Genomic DNA, 20,620 nt, shown 5'->3' with positions numbered 1-20,620 from the left:
TGCTTAGGGTGTGTGTGTGTGTCTACACAGAGACGGGTTATGTTTAGGGGTTGTGTTTGTGTGTGTGTCCACACAGAGACTGGGGTTGTGCTTAGGGGGGGTGTGTGTCTGTCTACACAGAGACTGGGGTTGTGTTTAGGGTTTTATGGGTGTGTGTGTGTGTCCACACAGAGAAATGGGTGTGTGTGTGTCTACACAGAGACTGGGTTTGGGTTCAGGGGGGTGTATGTGTCCACACAAAGAAACGGGGGTGTGCGTCTACACAGAGACTGGGGTTGTGTGTTGTTATCTCCATGGAGACTGGGGTTGTGTTTAGGGGGTGTGGGTGTGTCTACACAGAGAAACGGTGGGGTGTGTGCATGTCCACACAGAGACTGGGGTTAGGTTTAGGGTGTGTGTGTGTGTATCTACACAGAGACTGGGGTTGTGCTTGGGGTGTGTGTGTCTACATAGAGACTGGGGTTATGTTTAGGGGTTGTGTGTGTGTGTCTACACAGAGACTGGGGTTGTGCTTAGGGTGTGTGTGTGTGTGTGTGTCCACACAGAGAAACGGGGGTGTGTGTTTATCTACACATAGACTGGGGTTATGTTTAGTGTGCGTGTGTGTCCACACAGAAATGGGTGTGTGTGTCTCCACACAGAGACATGGGGGTTGTGTTGAAGGGAGGTGTGTGCGTCTGTAGACTGACACGGGGTTGTGTTGAGGGCAGGTGTGTGGCTGTAGACAGAGACGCGGGGGGTGTTAGTGTATTGCACAAAGAGACACTAGTGGTCTTCAGCTGAATCTTCTTTATTACAAAGTCAACAGAGCATTGTCGCACTTCACGCGCTCCTTCACCACAGTTGCTACAATAGTCTTTGGCTCTCGTCCTCTTTTCAAGTTTTGAACACGTTCAAAATGTATCTTAAGAATAATCCATAAATTAAGCTACACCCCCGTTTTATTATAAAAATGATTGGTTGTTCATTCCTGAGCCAACCAGAGGCTTGGATGCCTCCCTGAGCCGTGGACCAATCAGGACCCATCATTTTCAGGACGGGTGGAGCTTTGGTACAAGTACTGGAGCGCTTCTACAAAAACAATCATGATCACCAGCTATCTGGTTGTAGAGCTCTCCATCAGTTGAATAGTTTTTCTAATTTTTTCTTTGCGTTTTTGTACAATTCATCGTAAAGGTGCAGCACAATTGTTAGCTTTAAAGTTTCTTGATGCTTTGTTGCATAGTTAAACATTTCTTTCATACACTCCTGCCCCTCGCACTGCCTTCACGGTTTCATACAGTCTAATCTGTCCGCTTCTGGTCTGTATGAACCCCTCTCTCAGTGTTAATGTGCTGTAGTGTCCAGTGTGTCTGTATGAACCCCTCTCTCTCAGTGCAGTGTTAATGTGCTGTAGTGTCCAGTGTGTCTGTATGAACCCTTCTCTCTGTGTGTTAATGTGCTGTAGTGTCCAGTGTGTCTGTATGAACCCCTCTCTCTCAGTGCAGTGTTAATGTGCTGTAGTGTCCAGTGTGTCTGTATGAACCCCTCTCTCTCAGTGCAGTGTTAATGTGCTGTAGTGTCCAGTGTGTCTGTATGAACCCCTCTCTCTCAGTGCAGTGTTAATGTGCTGTAGTGTCCAGTCAGTGTGTCTGTATGAACCTCTCTCAGTGCAGTGTTAATGAGCTGTAGTGTCCTGTCACTCCCTCTCCCTGTCTCAGTCCCTCATCTCCTTCACTCTGTCCTCCAGTCCTCTCAGCTCTCCCTCAATTGCGCCAGGCAGGTCTTCGCCCACCTGCTCCGTCAGGTACCGCCTCACTTCCTGCGTCTCGCGCTCCCAGAATGCCTTAGGCAGGTGGAAGAGGGCGCCCATGTCGACGGGCCCCGGGAGTCCGGCCACGGGCAGGGCGCCCTCCGCTGGCAGCCAGCCCACGGCGCTGCGCACGCCGTCGCCCCTCTCCTCGTTCCCCACGCGCTCGCACCGGCGGAAGATCCACTCCAGCACCCGGGAGTTCTCCCCGAAGCCCGGCCACAGGAAGCCGCCGGTCTGCGGGTCGCGCCGGAACCAGTTGACGTGGAAGATCTTGGGCAGCTTGGTGGGCGCAGGCCGCTGCTCCATGGACAGCCAGTGAGAGAGGTAGCGGCCGAAGTTGTAGCCAAAGAACGGGCGCATGGCAAAGGGGTCGTGCATGATGACCTTCCCTGAGGACAAGAGAGAGGGGTTCATACAGACACACTGACTGGACACTCCAGTACATTAACACTGCACTGAGAGAGAGGGGTTAATACAGACACACTGACTGGACACTCCAGTACATTAACACTGCACTGAGAGAGAGGGGTTCATACAGACACACTGACTGACTGGACACTCCAGTACATTAACACTGCACTGAGAGAGAGGGGTTCATACAGACACACTGGACACTACAGTACAGTAACATCTGTATCCTACAACTCTGCAAAAGAGGACTGTGCTGCACCCTGCGTCTGCTTCCCTCCTGGTCTATGGCTGACGGCCGAGAGCTCCGATTGGCTGTATTCCTGGGCCAAAAGGAATGCTCGTGCGAGCTCCGCCTCCTGTCTAGTGCCGTGTGCCGATTGGCCCTGCCCGACCTGCTGATGTCACAATGCCGCAGGCCCAGAAGGCAGACGTGACAGTGGGAAGACGGAGTGACTACTGCTGCCGTCCAGCCCAGACACGGACAGGAACTCACCCTTGTGCTCTGCAGCTGCCGTGGACTCGGACCTCATGGCGGATCCCACAAACACTCCGTGACGCCAGCTGAACGACTCGTACACCAGGGGGACACCTGCGACGGGGAGACGGGTTCATACAGGCGGAGGCGGACAGGGGCGTTTTCATTCACACAAACACAAGTGTAGCCAGGCAAGTGTATATGCAGGGAGGCTAAAGCAGAGTCAGGCTCCTACAGGGAGAGATGTTATTGTAGAGAGGCTGGCTAATAGACTCAGACAGGGGAACTAACGCAGAGCGTCAATCCAGTGAGAGACAGAGGGGTTACCGCAGAGGGCCGGGCTCATCCAGTGAGAGACAGAGGGGTTACCGCAGAGGGCCGGGCTCATCCAGTGAGAGACAGAGGGGTTACAAACGGTGTGATAAAGACGGAGGGGTCGATACTCGGGCAGCAGGGGGGTCGAGAGCATGCACCCCCCTGCCCTCGTGGGTCGGTGTGATCGGGGGGGCGCCGGGCGTGGGGACTCACCCTCGGGACGGCGGCCGCCGAAGATGATGGCGTCGATGGGCACGCCCTCCGGGCTCTCCCAGTGGGGGTCCATGATGGGGCACTGGGCGGCCGGGGCACAGAAGCGCGAGTTTGGGTGGGCGCAGGGCTGGGGGTCACCTGCGGGAAGACAGGGCGGGGCCCCCACATTCACAAGGGCTCGGGGCCGACAAGAGGCGAGCTGGCAAGGCAGCAGGTCCACCCCGTGGCGGTACGGCGGGTGAAACGTGTACGGAACCGATCATCAGAGCGCCGAGGCGCGGCTTCGACCTCGTTCACACACACACACTGGTCAACTACGAGCTTTCAGCGAGCCCCAGCCCCTCGCTCCCCGCGCCGCCGCCGACACGGAGCCCGCGGGGCCCCGGTGCAGGAGCCACACCAGCTGCTGCGGTCACCACCCTCAGCGCGGGGCCGCCCCGCCCTGCTCCTCTTCCATCCAAGGCCTCCCTGGCCCAGCCGGACCCCGCACGGGCGGGTCTGGGAGAGGGACGGACACCGCGCTGGGAGAGAGGGCAGTGCAGTGGGTGCCTGTGTGGGCAGGGCAGTGCTGTGCAGTGCAGTGGGTGCGTGGGCAGGGCAGTGCAGTGCAGTGCAGTGGGTGCGTGCGTGCGTGGGCAGTGCAGTGCAGTGGGTGCGTGCGTGGGCAGGGCAGTGCAGTGCAGTGGGTGCGTGCGTGCGTGGGCAGTGCAGTGCAGTGGGTGCGTGCGTGCGTGGGCAGGGCAGTGCAGTGCAGTGCTGTGGGTGCGTGCGTGGGCAGTGCAGTGCTGTGGGTGCGTGCGTGGGCAGGGCAGTGCAGTGCAGTGCTGTGGGTGCGTGCGTGGGCAGGGCAGTGCTGTGCAGTGCAGTGCAGTGGGTGCGTGCGTGCGTGGGCAGTGCAGTGCAGTGCAGTGGGTGCGTGCGTGCGTGGGCAGGGCAGTGCAGTGCAGTGCTGTGGGTGCGTGCGTGCGTGGGCAGTGCAGTGCAGTGCTGTGGGTGCGTGCGTGGGCAGTGCAGTGCAGTGCTGTGTAGTGCTGTGGGTGCGTGCGTGGGCAGTGCAGTGGAGTGCAGTGGTTGCCTGCGTGGGCAGTGCAGTGCTGTGGGTGCTTGCGTGGGCAGTGCAGTGCAGTGGTTGCCTGCGTGGGCAGTGCAGTGCAGTGCAGTGGTTGCCTGCGTGGGCAGTGCAGTGCAGTGTGGGCGTGGGCAGTGCATGGGCAGTGCATGGGCAGTGCTGTGGGTGCGTGCATGGGCAGTGCAGTGTAGTGCTGTGGGTGCGTGGGCAGTGCAGTGCGTGCGTGCGTGCGTGGGCGCACGGGGCAGTGTAGTGCTGTGTAGAGCGCGTGGGGGTGCGGGCAGTGTAGTGCTGTGGGTGCGTGCGTGGGCAGTGCAGTGTAGTGCTGTGGGTGCGTGGGCAGTGCAGTGCGTGCGTGCGTGCGTGCGTGGGCGCACGGGGCAGTGTAGTGCTGTGTAGAGCGCGTGGGGGTGCGGGCAGTGTAGTGCTGTGGGTGCGTGCGTGGGCAGTGCAGTGTAGTGCTGTGCGTGCGTGGGCAGTGCAGTGTAGTGCTGTGCGTGCGTGCGTGCGTGCGTGGGCGCACGGGGCAGTGTAGTGCTGTGTAGAGCGCGTGGGGGTGCGGGCAGTGTAGTGCTGTGTGTGGGCGCGTGTGCATGGGCAGTGTGTGGGCAGTGCAGTGTAGTGCTGTGTGTGCGTGGGCAGCGTGTGGGCTGTGCAGTGTGTGTGCGCGTGGCTGCACTGGGGCGCCGTGTCCTTCCTGCTGTACACTATCAGGCTCGGGGCCGGGACCCGGGTGCGAGAGGGTGGGCTCGGGCGGCGTTACCTGGCTGCCAGGCCTGCCCCAGCCAGTTGGTGAGCTTGACCCCGGGTGCGGGCGGCTGGTCGATGCCCTCCCACCACACGCCCCCGTCGCTGGTCTCGCCCACGTTGGTGAAGATGGTGTTGCGCTGGATGGTTGCCATGGCGTTGGGGTTCGTCTTCATCGAGGTCCCTGGGGCCACGCCGAAAAAGCCGTTCTCGGGGTTAATGGCCCGCAAGCGCCCTGAGAGAGGAGATGGGTCAGCACTGAGAGAGACCGCTCCATACTGGCCTGGCACTGGTCAATACCGCTCCATACTGGCCTGGTGCAGGTCAATACCGCTCCATACTGGCCTGGCACTGGCTAATAACACTCTATAGTGCTCTGGTGCAGGTCAATACCCCTCCATACTGGCCTGGCACTGGTCAATATCGCTCCATACTGGCCTGGCACTGGCTAATAACACTCTATAGTGCTCTGGTGCAGGTCAATACCCCTCCATACTGGCCTGGCACTGGTCAATATTGCTTATACTGGCCTGGTACTGGCTAATAACACTCTATACTGGTCTGGCACTGGTCAATACCACTCCATACTGGTCTGGCACTGGTCAGCACTGCTCCATGCTGCCTGGTATTGGCTAAAAACACCAGGTTGCGGGTTCGAGCCCCAGCCCCGCGGGCGGGTCAGTCCTTACCCTGGCTGTCGAACTTCATCCAGGCGATGTCGTCCCCGACGCACTCCACCTTCCAGCCGGGCAGCGTGGGCCGCATCATGGCCAGGTTGGTCTTGCCGCAGGCGCTGGGGAACGCCGCCGCCACGTACCGCTTCACGCCCTGGGGGCTGGTGATGCCCAGGATCTGGGGGGACAGAGGAGGACGCGCGAGGTCAGGGTGTCCGTGAGTGTCACAGCGTGTCCCTCGGCGTCACTGTGCCCCTCGGTGCGTTGTCAGTGTCAGTGTGTCCCTCACTGTGTTGTCCATGTCAGTGTGTCCCTCAGTGGAGGTGAGAGTCTCACTGTGTCCCTCAGTGTTAGTGTGTCCACAAGTCTCACTGTGTCCCTCAGTGGAGGCGAGTCTCAGTGTGTTGTCAGTGTCACTGTGTCCCTCAGGTGAGGTGAGAGTCTCACTGTGTCCCTCAGTGTTAGCGTGTCTCGCTGTGTCCCTCAGTGGAGGTGAGAGTCTCAGTGTGTCCCTCAGTGTTAGCGTGTCCACAAGTCTCACTGTGTCCCTCAGGTGAGGTGAGAGTCCCACTGTGTCCCTCAGTGTTAATGTGTCCACAAGTCTCAGTGTGTCCCTCAGTGTGTCCCTCAGGGGAGGCGAGTCTCAGCGGGTCTCAGGGTCTCAGGGTCTCAGGGTCTCAGGGTCTCAGCGCGTCAGTCAGCCTCACCAGCATGTGCTCGGCCAGCCAGCCCTCGTCCTTGGCGATGCAGGAGGCGATCCGCAGGGCGAAACACTTCTTCCCCAGCAGAGAGTTCCCACCGTAGCCACTGCCGAACGACACAATCTGCCGCGAGTCGGGCTGGTGGGCGATGAGGGTCTTCTCTGGGTTACAGGGCCAGGCGTTGACCAGGGGAGCTGAGACGAGACCCAGGCTGTCTTTACAACTCGTCCAACCCACCCGCACCGTGACTCAACCGACACGGTGGACCTGTCCCCACAGTCCTTCACTCGCCCGTCACCCTCCTACCTACCCCCACAGTCCTTCACTCGCCCGATACAGAGAGGGACAGACCTTTCAGTGGCAGTGGTCTCCCCACAGAGTGCAGGCAGCGGACGAACTCTCCGTCTCCGAGCCGCTCCAGGACCTGCGAGCCCATGCGCGTCATGATGCCCATGCTCGCCACTACGTAGGGAGAGTCTGTCACCTGCACCCCAAACTTGGAGATTGGGGACCCCAGGGGGCCCATACTGAAGGGGATCACGTACATATTCCTTCCTGTGGGGTAGATATTACAATACTATATTACAGTACAGTACAGTACAGAGAGAGACGTGTGATGGTACAGTGAGAGAAAGAGAGAGACAGGTGTGCTCACAGCTCTGTACCTGACATGCAGCCCGGGAACCGCTCGCTCTTGGCTTTCTCAAAGTCACCCTCACTCATCCAGTTGCCCAGCTGGCTCTTGGCACCCCCTGCTGGCATGGGAATGGTGTCACGCTGGTTCTTTGTGACAATAACCGTCTTGCTTTCCACACGAGCAACATCCTTTGGGTCAGTGCGAGCGAGCCAGCTACAGAGAGACAGACAGGCCACATGAACTCTACTAGAACACTAATGTTCATTAACACTGCACTGAGAGAGAGGGGTTCATACAGACACACTGACTGACTGGACACTCCAGTACATTAACACTGCACTGAGAGAGAGGGGTTCATACAGACACACTGACTGGACACTCCAGTACATTAACACTGCACTGAGAGAGAGGGGTTCATAAAGACACACTGACCAGTTCTCATATTTCGGCAGCTTCTTGACCATTCCATCCTTCTGCAGCCTGGCCAGAATATCTGCCGTTTCCTCAGGCTGCCCAGTCACCACAGTCACCCCGGCCGGCCGACACAGTTCCACAGCACTTGACACGAACTTCTCCACAGAGCGAGGAAGCGAAGACAGGGAGGTAGAGAAATAGCGCACCCCACTGCTGACTCCAAGCATTGCATGCCTGGAAGAGAGAGAGAGAGGGGGGAGGGTTAATATAGACACACCGACTGGACACTCCAGTACATTAACACTGCACTGAGAGAGAGGGGTTCATACAGACACACTGACTGGACACTCCAGTACATTAACACTGCGCTGAGAGAGAGGGGTTCATACAGACACACTGGCTGACTGGACACTCCAGTACATTAACACTGCACTGAGAGAGGGGGGTTCATACAGACACACTGGCTGACTGGACACTCCAGTACATTAACACTGCACTGAGAGAGAGGGGTTCATACAGACACACTGACTGGACACTCCAGTACATTAACACTGCGCTGAGAGAGAGGGGTTCATACAGACACACTGACTGGACACTCCAGTTCATTAACACTGCACTGAGAGAGAGGGGTTCATACAGACACACTGACTGGACACTCCAGTTCATTAACACTGCACTGAGAGAGAGGGGTTCATACAGACACACTGACTGGACACTCCAGTACATTAACACTGCACTGAGAGAGAGGGGTTAGTACAGACACACTGACTGAACACTACATTAAAACTGCACCGAGAGAGAAAGAGGAAGAGATCTCAGTGACCTTTCCCCCAGTTTCAGTGGGCGACGTCACAGAGCGACTGAACCCGCACAGTAAAGATCACACAAGCTGAACCAGTTCATCCGTTTCTCTCCTTCCCTCCTCCTCATTCCTGAGCTCTCCTCTCCCTCCCGCCTGCAACTTATCCAGTTCTGAACAAGGAGAATTTCATGAAGAACTGATAAAAAAAATCTCTTTGGATGGATGGGTCCTAGATACACTAATATTTATTCATATAGTGAATTGTAGGCTATTTTTTTCCCCACTTGTGCATCATTCTTGAGAGACTGTATCCAACAGAGCTACAGTAAATGAGCACAGACTCTAGACTTATAAAAAGTACCTGGTCAGGGTTAGAGTTTGAGAAGTATGCGAGATACTGTAACGCTTTGAGCTCAGTCAGGGTTGTGGTGGTATTCCTCCTGGCTGAAAGAAGTCAGCGATAAAAGAATGAAACTACTCTGAACATTTTCAAAGTGGCTCAATGTAGGGTCCTGCCTGTTGGAAATGCCTATGCTACATAAGGCCAGAAATAACCAGGGTTCAAAACCGTGTAGGTATAAAGACAACACCACAAATAATACAGGGGTGGGCGGAGCAGTGGCTCTGTGGCTGGAAGGTTGCCGGTTCGAATCCCGTGGCTGGCAGAGGAATCCTACTCCGTTGGGCCCCTGAGCGAGGCCCTTCACCCCAGCTGCTCCAGGGGTGCTGTATAAATGGCTGACCCTGCGCTCTGACCCCCAGCTCCTCTCCCTGTCTGTGTGTCTCATGGAGAGCAAGCTGGGGTCTGTGAAAAGACACATTCCTGATGCAAGAGATTGTATAGGGCCAATAAAGTGATCTGCTCTCTCATATTTTTCTTCCTATTCATAATGCAGGTGCATCTTTATCAGCATGCCACGCTGCACAGAGGGCGTTACCCTAATCCTCAGTTCAGTTTTAACCCCATGCCTGAAGCTGAACTGAGTAAAACACTGAAAATTTAAATCAAGCAGAAATTTCTGTGAGAACTGATCAAGAACTCTGTGTGCATGTTTCCTACATAATATTCATTCATTAAACGGATTAAGAACTTCTTTGACTTTTGCATAATTCTTGGGTGACTGTTTTGACCAGTGTTAAATGAGCACAGAACCTAGGGTTCTGATATCTACTTAAATACTTTATTACCATAACGACTAGTGGGAATCTGGTTCTGTGAGCTCCTCCAATTAAAGACATGCGCTACAAATATACAACAGAAGGCATCCGCCCAGCACACCGACAAGCTCTTCTAGAAACCCCACTGCTCTTCGCCGTCTGTGCTCTGTAGTGAGAGCGCGCTGGGCCAGTCCGTCTCTCCGGCTCTGTGTCAGCCAGCACACCCACCCTTCTCTCCCCGTGTGTCGGCCCCTCACCCCTCTCCTGCCCCCTTCTCTCTCCCCCTGTGTGTCAGCCCCTTACCCCTCTCCTGCCCCCTTCTCTCTCCCTGTGTGTCAGCCCCTCACCCCTCTCCTGCCCCCTTCTCTCTCCCCCTGTGTGTCAGCCCCTTACCCCTCTCCTGCCCCCTTCTCTCTCCCTGTGTGTCAGCCCCTTACCCCTCTCCTGCCCCCTTCTCTCTCCCTGTGTGTCAGCCCCTTACCCCTCTCCTGCCCCCTTCTCTCCCCCTGTGTGTCAGCCCCTCACCCCTCTCCTGCCCCCTTCTCTCTCCCTGTGTGTCAGCCCCTCACCCCTCTCCTGCCCCCTTCTCTCTCCCTGTGTGTCAGCCCCTCACCCCTCTCCTGCCCCCTTCTCTCTCCCTGTGTGTCAGCCCCTCACCCCTCTCCTGCCCCCTTCTCTCTCCCCCTGTGTGTCAGCCCCTTACCCCTCTCCTGCCCCCTTCTCTCTCCCTGTGTGTCAGCCCCTTACCCCTCTCCTGCCCCCTTCTCTCTCCCTGTGTGTCAGCCCCTTACCCCTCTCCTGCCCCCTTCTCTCTCCCTGTGTGTCAGCCCCTCACCCCTCTCCTGCCCCCTTCTCTCTCCCTGTGTGTCAGCCCCTCACCCCTCTCCTGCCCCCTTCTCTCTCTGTGTGTCAGCCCCTTACCCCTCTCCTGTCCCCTTCTCTCTCTGTGTGTCAGCCCCTTACCCCTCTCCTGTCCCCTTCTCTCTCTCCCTGTGTGTCAGCCCCTTACCCCTCTCCTGCCCCCTTCTCTCTCCCTGTGTGTCAGCCCCTCACCCCTCTCCTGCCCCCTTCTCTCCCTGTGTGTCAGCCCCTCACCCCTCTCCTGCCCCCTTCTCTCTCCCTGTGTGTCAGCCCCTCACCCCTCTCCTGCCCCCTTCTCTCTCCCTGTGTGTCAGCCCCTCACCCCTCTCCTGCCCCCTTCTCTCTCCCTGTGTGTCAGCCCCTTACCCCTCTCCTGCCCCCTTCTCTCTCTCTGTGTGTCAGCCCCTCACCCCTCTCCTGTCCCCTTCTCTCTCCCTGTGTGTCAGCCCCTCACCCCTCTCCTGCCCCCTTCTCTCTCTCTGTGTGTCAGCCCCTCACCCCTCTCCTGCCCCCTTCTCTCTCCCTGTGTGTCAGCCCCTCACCCCTCTCCTGTCCCCTTCTCTCTCCCTGTGTGTCAGCCCCTCACCCCTCTCCTGCCCCCTTCTCTCTCCCTGTGTGTCAGCCCCTCACCCCTCTCCTGCCCCCTTCTCTCTCCGTGTGTCAGCCCCTCACCCCTCTCCTGCCCCCTTCTCTCTCTCCCTGTGTGTCAGCCCCTCACCCCTCTCCTGCCCCCTTCTCTCTCCCTGTGTGTCAGGCCCTCACCCCTCTCCTGCCCCCTTCTCTCTCCCTGTGTGTCAGCCCCTCACCCCTCTCCTGCCCCCTTCTCTCTCCCTGTGTGTCAGCCCCTCACCCCTCTCCTGCCCCCTTCTCTCTCCCTGTGTGTCAGCCCCTCACCCCTCTCCTGCCCCCTTCTCTCTCCCTGTGTGTCAGCCCCTCACCCCTCTCCTGCCCCCTTCTCTCTCCCTGTGTGTCAGCCCCTCACCCCTCTCCTGCCCCCTTCTCTCTCCCTGTGTGTCAGCCCCTCACCCCTCTCCTGCCCCCTTCTCTCTCCCTGTGTGTCAGCCCCTCACCCCTCTCCTGCCCCCTTCTCTCTCCCTGTGTGTCAGCCCCTCACCCCTCTCCTGCCCCCTTCTCTCTCCCTGTGTGTCAGCCCCTCACCCCTCTCCTGCCCCCTTCTCTCTCCGTGTGTCAGCCCCTCACCCCTCTCCTGCCCCCTTCTCTCTCTCCCTGTGTGTCAGCCCCTTACCCCTCTCCTGCCCCCTTCTCTCTCTCTGTGTGTCAGCCCCTCACCCCTCTCCTGCCCCCTTCTCTCTCCCTGTGTGTCAGCCCCTCACCCCTCTCCTGCCCCCTTCTCTCTCCCTGTGTGTCAGCCCCTCACCCCTCTCCTGCCCCCTTCTCTCTCCCTGTGTGTCAGCCCCTCACCCCTCTCCTGCCCCCTTCTCTCTCCCTGTGTGTCAGCCCCTCACCCCTCTCCTGCCCCCTTCTCTCTCCCTGTGTGTCAGCCCCTCACCCCTCTCCTGCCCCCTTCTCTCTCCCTGTGTGTCAGCCCCTTACCCCTCTCCTGCCCCCTTCTCTCTCTGTGTGTCAGCCCCTTACCCCTCTCCTGCCCCCTTCTCTCTCTGTGTGTCAGCCCCTTACCCCTCTCCTGCCCCCTTCTCTCTCCCTGTGTGTCAGCCCCTTACCCCTCTCCTGCCCCCTTCTCTCTCCCTGTGTGTCAGCCCCTCACCCCTCTCCTGCCCCCTTCTCTCTCCCTGTGTGTCAGCCCCTCACCCCTCTCCTGCCCCCTTCTCTCTCCCTGTGTGTCAGCCCCTTACCCCTCTCCTGCCCCCTTCTCTCTCTCTGTGTGTCAGCCCCTTACCCCTCTCCTGCCCCCTTCTCTCTCCCTGTGTGTCAGCCCCTTACCCCTCTCCTGCCCCCTTCTCTCTCCCTGTGTGTCAGCCCCTCACCCCTCTCCTGCCCCCTTCTCTCTCCCTGTGTGTCAGCCCCTCACCCCTCTCCTGCCCCCTTCTCTCTCCCTGTGTGTCAGCCCCTCACCCCTCTCCTGCCCCCTTCTCTCTCCCTGTGTGTCAGCCCCTCACCCCTCTCCTGCCCCCTTCTCTCTCCCTGTGTGTCAGCCCCTCACCCCTCTCCTGCCCCCTTCTCTCTCTCTGTGTGTCAGCCCCTTACCCCTCTCCTGCCCCCTTCTCTCTCTGTGTGTCAGCCCCTTACCCCTCTCCTGCCCCCTTCTCTCTCCCTGTGTGTCAGCCCCTTACCCCTCTCCTGCCCCCTTCTCTCTCCCTGTGTGTCAGCCCCTCACCCCTCTCCTGCCCCCTTCTCTCTCCCTGTGTGTCAGCCCCTCACCCCTCTCCTGCCCCCTTCTCTCTCCCTGTGTGTCAGCCCCTCACCCCTCTCCTGCCCCCTTCTCTCTCCCTGTGTGTCAGCCCCTTACCCCTCTCCTGCCCCCTTCTCTCTCCCTGTGTGTCAGCCCCTTACCCCTCTCCTGCCCCCTTCTCTCTCCCTGTGTGTCAGCCCCTTACCCCTCTCCTGCCCCCTTCTCTCTCCCTGTGTGTCAGCCCCTTACCCCTCTCCTGCCCCCTTCTCTCTCCCTGTGTGTCAGCCCCTCACCCCTCTCCTGCCCCCTTCTCTCTCCCTGTGTGTCAGCCCCTCACCCCTCTCCTGCCCCCTTCTCTCTCTGTGTGTCAGCCCCTCACCCCTCTCCTGCCCCCTTCTCTCTCCCTGTGTGTCAGCCCCTCACCCCTCTCCTGCCCCCTTCTCTCTCCCTGTGTGTCAGCCCCTTACCCCTCTCCTGCCCCCTTCTCTCTCCCTGTGTGTCAGCCCCTCACCCCTCTCCTGCCCCCTTCTCTCTCCCTGTGTGTCAGCCCCTCACCCCTCTCCTGCCCCCTTCTCTCTCCCTGTGTGTCAGCCCCTCACCCCTCTCCTGCCCCCTTCTCTCTCTCTGTGTGTCAGCCCCTTACCCCTCTCCTGCCCCCTTCTCTCTCTGTGTGTCAGCCCCTTACCCCTCTCCTGCCCCCTTCTCTCTCTGTGTGTCAGCCCCTTACCCCTCTCCTGCCCCCTTCTCTCTCTGTGTGTCAGCCCCTCACCCCTCTCCTGTCCCCTTCTCTCTCCCTGTGTGTCAGCCCCTCACCCCTCTCCTGCCCCCTTCTCTCTCCCTGTGTGTCAGCCCCTTACCCCTCTCCTGCCCCCTTCTCTCTCCCCCTGTGTGTCAGCCCCTCACCCCTCTCCTGCCCCCTTCTCTCTCCCCCTGTGTGTCAGCCCCTCACCCCTCTCCTGCCCCCTTCTCTCTCCCCCTGTGTGTCAGCCCCTTACCCCTCTCCTGCCCCCTTCTCTCTCCCCCTGTGTGTCAGCCCCTCACCCCTCTCCTGCCCCCTTCTCTCTCCGTGTGTGTCAGCCCCTCACCCCTCTCCTGCCCCCTTCTCTCTCCCTGTGTGTCAGCCCCTTACCCCTCTCCTGCCCCCTTCTCTCTCCCTGTGTGTCAGCCCCTCACCCCTCTCCTGCCCCCTTCTCTCTCCCTGTGTGTCAGCCCCTTACCCCTCTCCTGCCCCCTTCTCTCTCCCTGTGTGTCAGCCCCTTACCCCTCTCCTGCCCCCTTCTCTCTCCCTGTGTGTCAGCCCCTCACCCCTCTCCTGCCCCCTTCTCTCTCCCTGTGTGTCAGCCCCTCACCCCTCTCCTGCCCCCTTCTCTCTCCCTGTGTGTCAGCCCCTCACCCCTCTCCTGCCCCCTTCTCTCTCCCTGTGTGTCAGCCCCTCACCCCTCTCCTGCCCCCTTCTCTCTCCCTGTGTGTCAGCCCCTTACCCCTCTCCTGCCCCCTTCTCTCTCCCTGTGTGTCAGGCCCTCACCCCTCTCCTGCCCCCTTCTCTCTCCCTGTGTGTCAGGCCCTCACCCCTCTCCTGCCCCCTTCTCTCTCCCTGTGTGTCAGGCCCTCACCCCTCTCCTGCCCCCTTCTCTCTCCCTGTGTGTCAGCCCCTCACCCCTCTCCTGCCCCCTTCTCTCTCTGTGTGTCAGCCCCTCACCCCTCTCCTGCCCCCTTCTCTCTCCCTGTGTGTCAGCCCCTCACCCCTCTCCTGCCCCCTTCTCTCTCCCTGTGTGTCGGCCCCTTACCCCTCTCCTGCCCCCTTCTCTCTCCCTGTGTGTCGGCCCCTTACCCCTCTCCTGCCCCCTTCTCTCTCCCTGTGTGTCAGCCCCTTACCCCTCTCCTGCCCCCTTCTCTCTCCCTGTGTGTCAGCCCCTCACCCCTCTCCTGCCCCCTTCTCTCTCTGTGTGTGTCAGCCCCTCACCCCTCTCCTGCCCCCTTCTCTCTCTGTGTGTCAGGCCCTCACCCCTCTCCTGCCCCCTTCTCTCTCCCTGTGTGTCAGCCCCTCACCCCTCTCCTGCCCCCTTCTCTCCCTGTGTGTCAGCCCCTTACCCCTCTCCTGCCCCCTTCTCTCTCCCTGTGTGTCAGCCCCTCACCCCTCTCCTGCCCCCTTCTCTCTCCCTGTGTGTCAGCCCCTCACCCCTCTCCTGCCCCCTTCTCTCTCCCTGTGTGTCAGCCCCTTACCCCTCTCCTGCCCCCTTCTCTCTCCCTGTGTGTCAGCCCCTTACCCCTCTCCTGCCCCCTTCTCTCTCCCTGTGTGTCAGCCCCTTACCCCTCTCCTGCCCCCTTCTCTCTCCCTGTGTGTCAGCCCCTTACCCCTCTCCTGCCCCCTTCTCTCTCCCTGTGTGTCAGCCCCTTACCCCTCTCCTGCCCCCTTCTCTCTCTGTGTGTCAGCCCCTCACCCCTCTCCTGTCCCCTTCTCTCTCCCTGTGTGTCAGCCCCTTACCCCTCTCCTGTCCCCTTCTCTCTCCCTGTGTGTCAGCCCCTTACCCCTCTCCTGCCCCCTTCTCTCTCTGTGTGTCAGGCCCTTACCCCTCTCCTGCCCCCTTCTCTCTCCCTGTGTGTCAGCCCCTCACCCCTCTCCTGCCCCCTTCTCTCTCCCTGTGTGTCAGCCCCTCACCCCTCTCCTGCCCCCTTCTCTCTCCCTGTGTGTCAGCCCCTCACCCCTCTCCTGCCCCCTTCTCTCTCCCTGTGTGTCAGCCCCTTACCCCTCTCCTGCCCCCTTCTCTCTCTGTGTGTCAGCCCCTCACCCCTCTCCTGCCCCCTTCTCTCCCCGTGTGTCAGCCCCTCACCCCTCTCCTGCCCCCTTCTCTCCCCGTGTGTCAGCCCCTTACCCCTCTCCTGCCCCCTTCTCTCTCCCTGTGTGTCAGCCCCTTACCCCTCTCCTGCCCCCTTCTCTCTCCCTGTGTGTCAGCCCCTCACCCCTCTCCTGCCCCCTTCTCTCTCCCCCTGTGTGTCAGCCCCTCACCCCTCTCCTGTCCCCTTCTCTCTCTGTGTGTCAGCCCCTCACCCCTCTCCTGCCCCCTTCTCTCTCTGTGTGTCAGCCCCTCACCCCTCTCCTGCCCCCTTCTCTCTCCCTGTGTGTCAGCCCCTCACCCCTCTCCTGCCCCCTTCTCTCTCCCTGTGTGTCAGCCCCTCACCCCTCTCCTGCCCCCTTCTCTCTCCCCCTGTGTGTCAGCCCCTTACCCCTCTCCTGCCCCCTTCTCTCTCCCTGTGTGTCAGCCCCTCACCCCTCTCCTGCCCCCTTCTCTCTCCCTGTGTGTCAGCCCCTCACCCCTCTCCTGCCCCCTTCTCTCTCCCTGTGTGTCAGCCCCTTACCCCTCTCCTGCCCCCTTCTCTCTCCCTGTGTGTCAGCCCCTCACCCCTCTCCTGCCCCCTTCTCTCTCCCTGTGTGTCAGGCCCTCACCCCTCTCCTGCCCCCTTCTCTCTCCCTGTGTGTCAGCCCCTTACCCCTCTCCTGCCCCCTTCTCTCCCTGTGTGTCAGCCCCTCACCCCTCTCCTGCCCCCTTCTCTCCCCGTGTGTCAGCCCCTTACCCCTCTCCTGCCCCCTTCTCTCTCCCTGTGTGTCAGCCCCTCACCCCTCTCCTGCCCCCTTCTCTCTCCCTGTGTGTCAGCCCCTCACCCCTCTCCTGCCCCCTTCTCTCTCCCTGTGTGTCAGCCCCTCACCCCTCTCCTGCCCCCTTCTCTCCCTGTCTTGGCCCCTTACCCCTCCCCTGCCCTGCCCTCCTCTCTCCTGCCCCCTGGCCCTGTCTACGCACACTCTACCTCCCTCTCTAGTGCGAGACACCTTTCCCCCCCGTCAGTCAGTGTGCGTCTCTCCCTCCCTCTCCCGGATCCTGCTGACCTTTGCTCTATCCTGTTCTCCGGAATGATCCTCGAGGGGACGGGCCCGGCCCCAGAAAAGCGACCAATGAGAGAACTCGAACCTCGGACACACCCTCCCTCCTCTCCCTCTGCGTTTCCCCTCCTCCGTTTCCCTGCTGTTTAGGTGGGAGACCCAGATGAACTCAGGGACACACATTCTGAACTTACAAACCTCGGCACACACGGAGAGACACTGAGCACACAGCAACAGACACTGCCTTCATAGAGCAATCACACATCAACACTGACCGCACTCACACTGCACACACTGCATTCATAGAGCAATCACACAGCACAAATCCAGCTCACACTGCATTCATACAGCAATCACACAGATCACACTGCACAAATGCAGCACACACTATACACAAGTCGCAGTCACACTGAACATGGTAAGCTCACACTGCAATCATACACACTGCTCACAAGCACACACCCCCACACAGACTCTGTACACAAGACCCGGAGCCTGCACACAGATCTGGATCAGCCATGTGTGGAAGTGCTGATCCCAGTCAAACAGTCCAATGTGTGACTGCAGATAACCGATATGAATCATTAACCACAGGACAGGTCGGATCATTAACTCCCCACACCAGCAGTAGTGAAAGATGCAGCCCGTGGCATCTACAGTGTTAAGTGCTCTTGTGACGGCAGGGGTGGTTTGTATCGCTAGCACACTAGGAGGAGGGGGCAGGGGTGTCCCCAGACTCAGAAGGGTGAGACTAAGCCATCTGTACTTCTCTGTTCCAGTCCGTCAGAGAGAACAGGTGTAAGAACACCGTGTACCACACAAGCTGGCTGGGGCCCGTGTCTCAGTGTCAATGTGTGCGTCTCAATCAGTGTCTCAGTGTCCCTGGGTCAGCTGGTCAGTCGGAGTGTCAGTGTGCTCACCAAGACGCTATAAAAACCTCAAGCTGTCAGGTAAAGGGCGTCACTGAGCTGTTCTGGAGGATGTGTGCAGCTTGTTGCCACGACACCAGGCCGTAATTCGACACCCCGAGTTTCCAGACAGACATGCAACACAGAGCGCACATTGCATCATGGAGAGAGAGACTAGAGCACACACTGAACTTGACAACACACACTGCATCATAGAGAGAGACTACAGCACTCTCACACACAGCAATCACACACTGAGCTTGACTACACACACTGCATCATAGAGAGAGACTACAGCACTCTCACACACAGCAATCACACACTGAGCCTGACAACACACACTACATCACAGAGACTAGAGCACACAGCAATCACACACTGAACTTGACAACACACACTGCATCATAGAGACTACAGCACTCTCACACACAGCAATCACACACTGAGCTTGACAACACACCCTGCATCATAGAGACTACAGCACTCTCACACACAGCAATCACACACTGAGCCTGACAACACACACTGCATCATGGAGAGACACAGAGATAATGGCACGCATGTGAGATTGCTTAACATCCTAACTGAACCCAAATTAAGTTAACCCAGAAAACCCCCTCTTTGGAGTATTATGATATCATGATTACTACCCTCCCCTCTCGACAACACGCTCTTAGGAAGCAAGGCTGTCCCCACAAATCTTTCACTCACAGCGGGAGGTATCCTTTATCGCCAAGCGTTACTTGCTGAATAAACTGAATTCACTGCACACAAATTAATCGTTAATTTAAATGGCAGTAATGGCAAAATAATTGTTAATTGGTAGTGTGGAATAGAAGGGCTGTACTGTGAAGTAGTAGTGAAGTAGTAGTGGGTCAGCAGTGTGCAGTAGTACAGTAGAAGTGGAGTAGTGGGTCAGCAGTGTGCAGTAGTACAGTAGAAGTGGAGTAGTACAGTAGTAGTGGAGTAGTGGGTCAGCAGTGTGCAGTAGTACAGTAGTAGTGGGTCAGCAGTGTGCAGTAGTACAGTAGTAGTGGGTCAGCAGTGTGCAGTAGTACAGTAGTAGTGGAGTAGTGGGTCAGCAGTGTGCAGTAGTACAGTAGTAGTGGAGTAGTGGGTCAGCAGTGTGCTGGAGCAGTGTGCTGGAGTATTGGTGAAATAGCACAGAAACCCCTTGTTCACAAGCGCTCACGTGGACAGACCGGCCTGGGCTGGCTCAGCAGACCCAGTAGCCATGACACGCACTCACACACACCCTGGACAGGACACAGACACACACTCTCACACAGCGTGGACAGACCGGCCTGGGCTGGCTCAGCAGACCCAGTAACCATGACACCTGGGAAACTGCAGTGCCGTGTCAGCAAGAGACCAGAGAGAACTTCGGTGCTTCATCATCTCACTCTGCTGAGGGCGATAAAGTAGCGCTGGCGAACGTACACTCGCCTACACCTGCTGTTCAGAAGGAGGAGCACTACACTGACGGCACTGCGCCTACGGGTGAGAATCGGAAGAAGCATTTGGAGTTCGTAGACTCTACAGAGCCCAGACAGCGGTGGCCTGGGGTTCGACACAGCTGAACCCAATGTGGGCAACCGGCTATTCCCCGACTCTCACAAAGTATCCACCACCAGGGGGCGCTCATCGTGAGAGGACATCTCCCTGCTGTCCCACACTGACAGACTGGAGGAACTGAGTCTCTTTAGTCTGAAGAGAGTGTCCCACACTGACAGGCTGGAGGAACTGAGTCTCTATTGTCTTGAGACCTGAAGACAACTTGAGCAGCAGAGTGCAAAAGCAGAGACTATGTGAAAGTGTATTTAATCTGAGCAGACGGACGAAGATAAGATTCCAGGACCGAAGCACGTCTCTCCACTGCTGTAGAGTTGCTCCGAGCTGCTGTAACCCCTTTTTTGGAGAGCGAGCTTGCCCCCGCACTGCACCCCAGCACACCCCCTTCACCACACAGCTCGCCTTTGCACATTTTTAAAAGTTTAAACTAAACGAAATCGGGACTGTTTTTCCCGAACCCGAACTCCCCCCCCACCCCACCACTTTCGTCTCGCTCAGCGCGTGTCTGACAGGCACGGGGCGCATAGACGCGCGTGAGCGAGCGCACGCAAACAGAGCACTGACAGGACCGACGCAAACACACACACACACACACTCACAAAGAGCGCACTGACAGGACCGACGCAAACACACACACTCACAAAGAGCGCACTGACAGGACCGACGCAAACAAACACACACACACAGAGCGCACTGACAGAACAGACACACACACACTCACAAAGAGCGCACTGACAGGACAGACACACGGACACACACACACACACACGGCTCCGGGACCGACAGAACTGCACTCACCTCCTCATCGTGCGGGACCACGCGGGAGACATCTTCTTCTTCTTCCACGGGAAAAAAAAAAAATAGGACCCCCAAAAAAACACACACACACCAAAACGACTGTCCGGCGGCAGTAACTCGGCGACTCCTCTCTGCCCGGCAGGCGTCAATGCGGTCCACGTGTGAACTCTTCCCGAAGGAAGCAGGCTGCGCCCCCGCGATACAGGCTTATAAACACCCCGCGATCAGCACGCCGGGGCCATTAACAGCCGTACCGGTCCCGTCCCCGCACAGCCCGAGGTATCGCAGCGGCGGAGAGGCTCGGTCACAAGCGGAGTCGCGCAGAAAGCGGTCCAGCCGTCCCCGCAAGAGCGCGATACTCCCGGCGTCCAGTCCTGTCTCCCGGGTGCAGGGGGTGTGAACAGGGAGAGCCGCTCTCTCTAATGAAGTGTCCAGACTGCGGGAGCTCGCTCGCGCTCTCTCGCTCTTATTGCTCCCGGCGAACTTTGACTCCGTGTCTCCGAGCACACGTGCACAAACTAGTGCCCCCGCCCCCCCCGTGCAGGACGACCAGGGAGGCGGGGAGAGGGCTCAGCCCGGCCCACGCTCGGGGTCAGTCGACGGGGTCTCTGCGTTTCACGCTGCCTGCCGCCGTGCTCGGGTCCCGTCAGGCTGTGACACCCCCAGCCCCGCCCCCCGGTCCCCCCCGGTTCCCCCCGGTGCGGGACTAGAAGGCCGGCCGGCGGCTGGCGGAGGGATACCCCGGAGGAAGGCGCAGGGGAGGGGATGCGTTCCGGGCTCTGCGGCGGCGGAGGGATCTGCCGGGCCGCTGCCGGGCCCTCTTTCTTCATTTGAATACCGGGCGGGAAGGACGTGGGCAGCCCGGGGGTTGATGGGTCTATATTT

General features: G+C 58.9%; 1 protein-coding gene across 1 annotated transcript; it reads right to left on the bottom strand.

Moving 5' to 3' along the window:
• Positions 1-774: 774 nt before the first annotated feature.
• pck2 (phosphoenolpyruvate carboxykinase 2 (mitochondrial)) lies at positions 775-20,210 on the bottom strand. Its single transcript, XM_088916691.1, has 10 exons — positions 19,736-20,210; positions 7,467-7,682; positions 7,063-7,247; positions 6,749-6,952; positions 6,404-6,591; positions 5,712-5,874; positions 5,039-5,257; positions 3,207-3,344; positions 2,697-2,792; positions 775-2,181 (listed from the first exon to the last, which is right to left on the bottom strand). The coding sequence occupies exons 1-10, from the start codon at positions 19,765-19,767 to the stop codon at positions 1,697-1,699; spliced, it is 1,926 nt and encodes a 641-aa protein (XP_088772817.1). The 5' UTR covers positions 19,768-20,210; the 3' UTR covers positions 775-1,696.
• Positions 20,211-20,620: the final 410 nt, after the last annotated feature.

This window comes from Atractosteus spatula, chromosome 5 (assembly GCF_055471065.1).
Source record: "Atractosteus spatula isolate fAtrSpa1 chromosome 5, fAtrSpa1.hap1, whole genome shotgun sequence".
Taxonomy (NCBI): domain Eukaryota; kingdom Metazoa; phylum Chordata; class Actinopteri; order Semionotiformes; family Lepisosteidae; genus Atractosteus; species Atractosteus spatula.
Note: the sequence above shows the minus strand (reverse complement) of the source record. Positions and strands in the feature narration are given on the sequence as shown.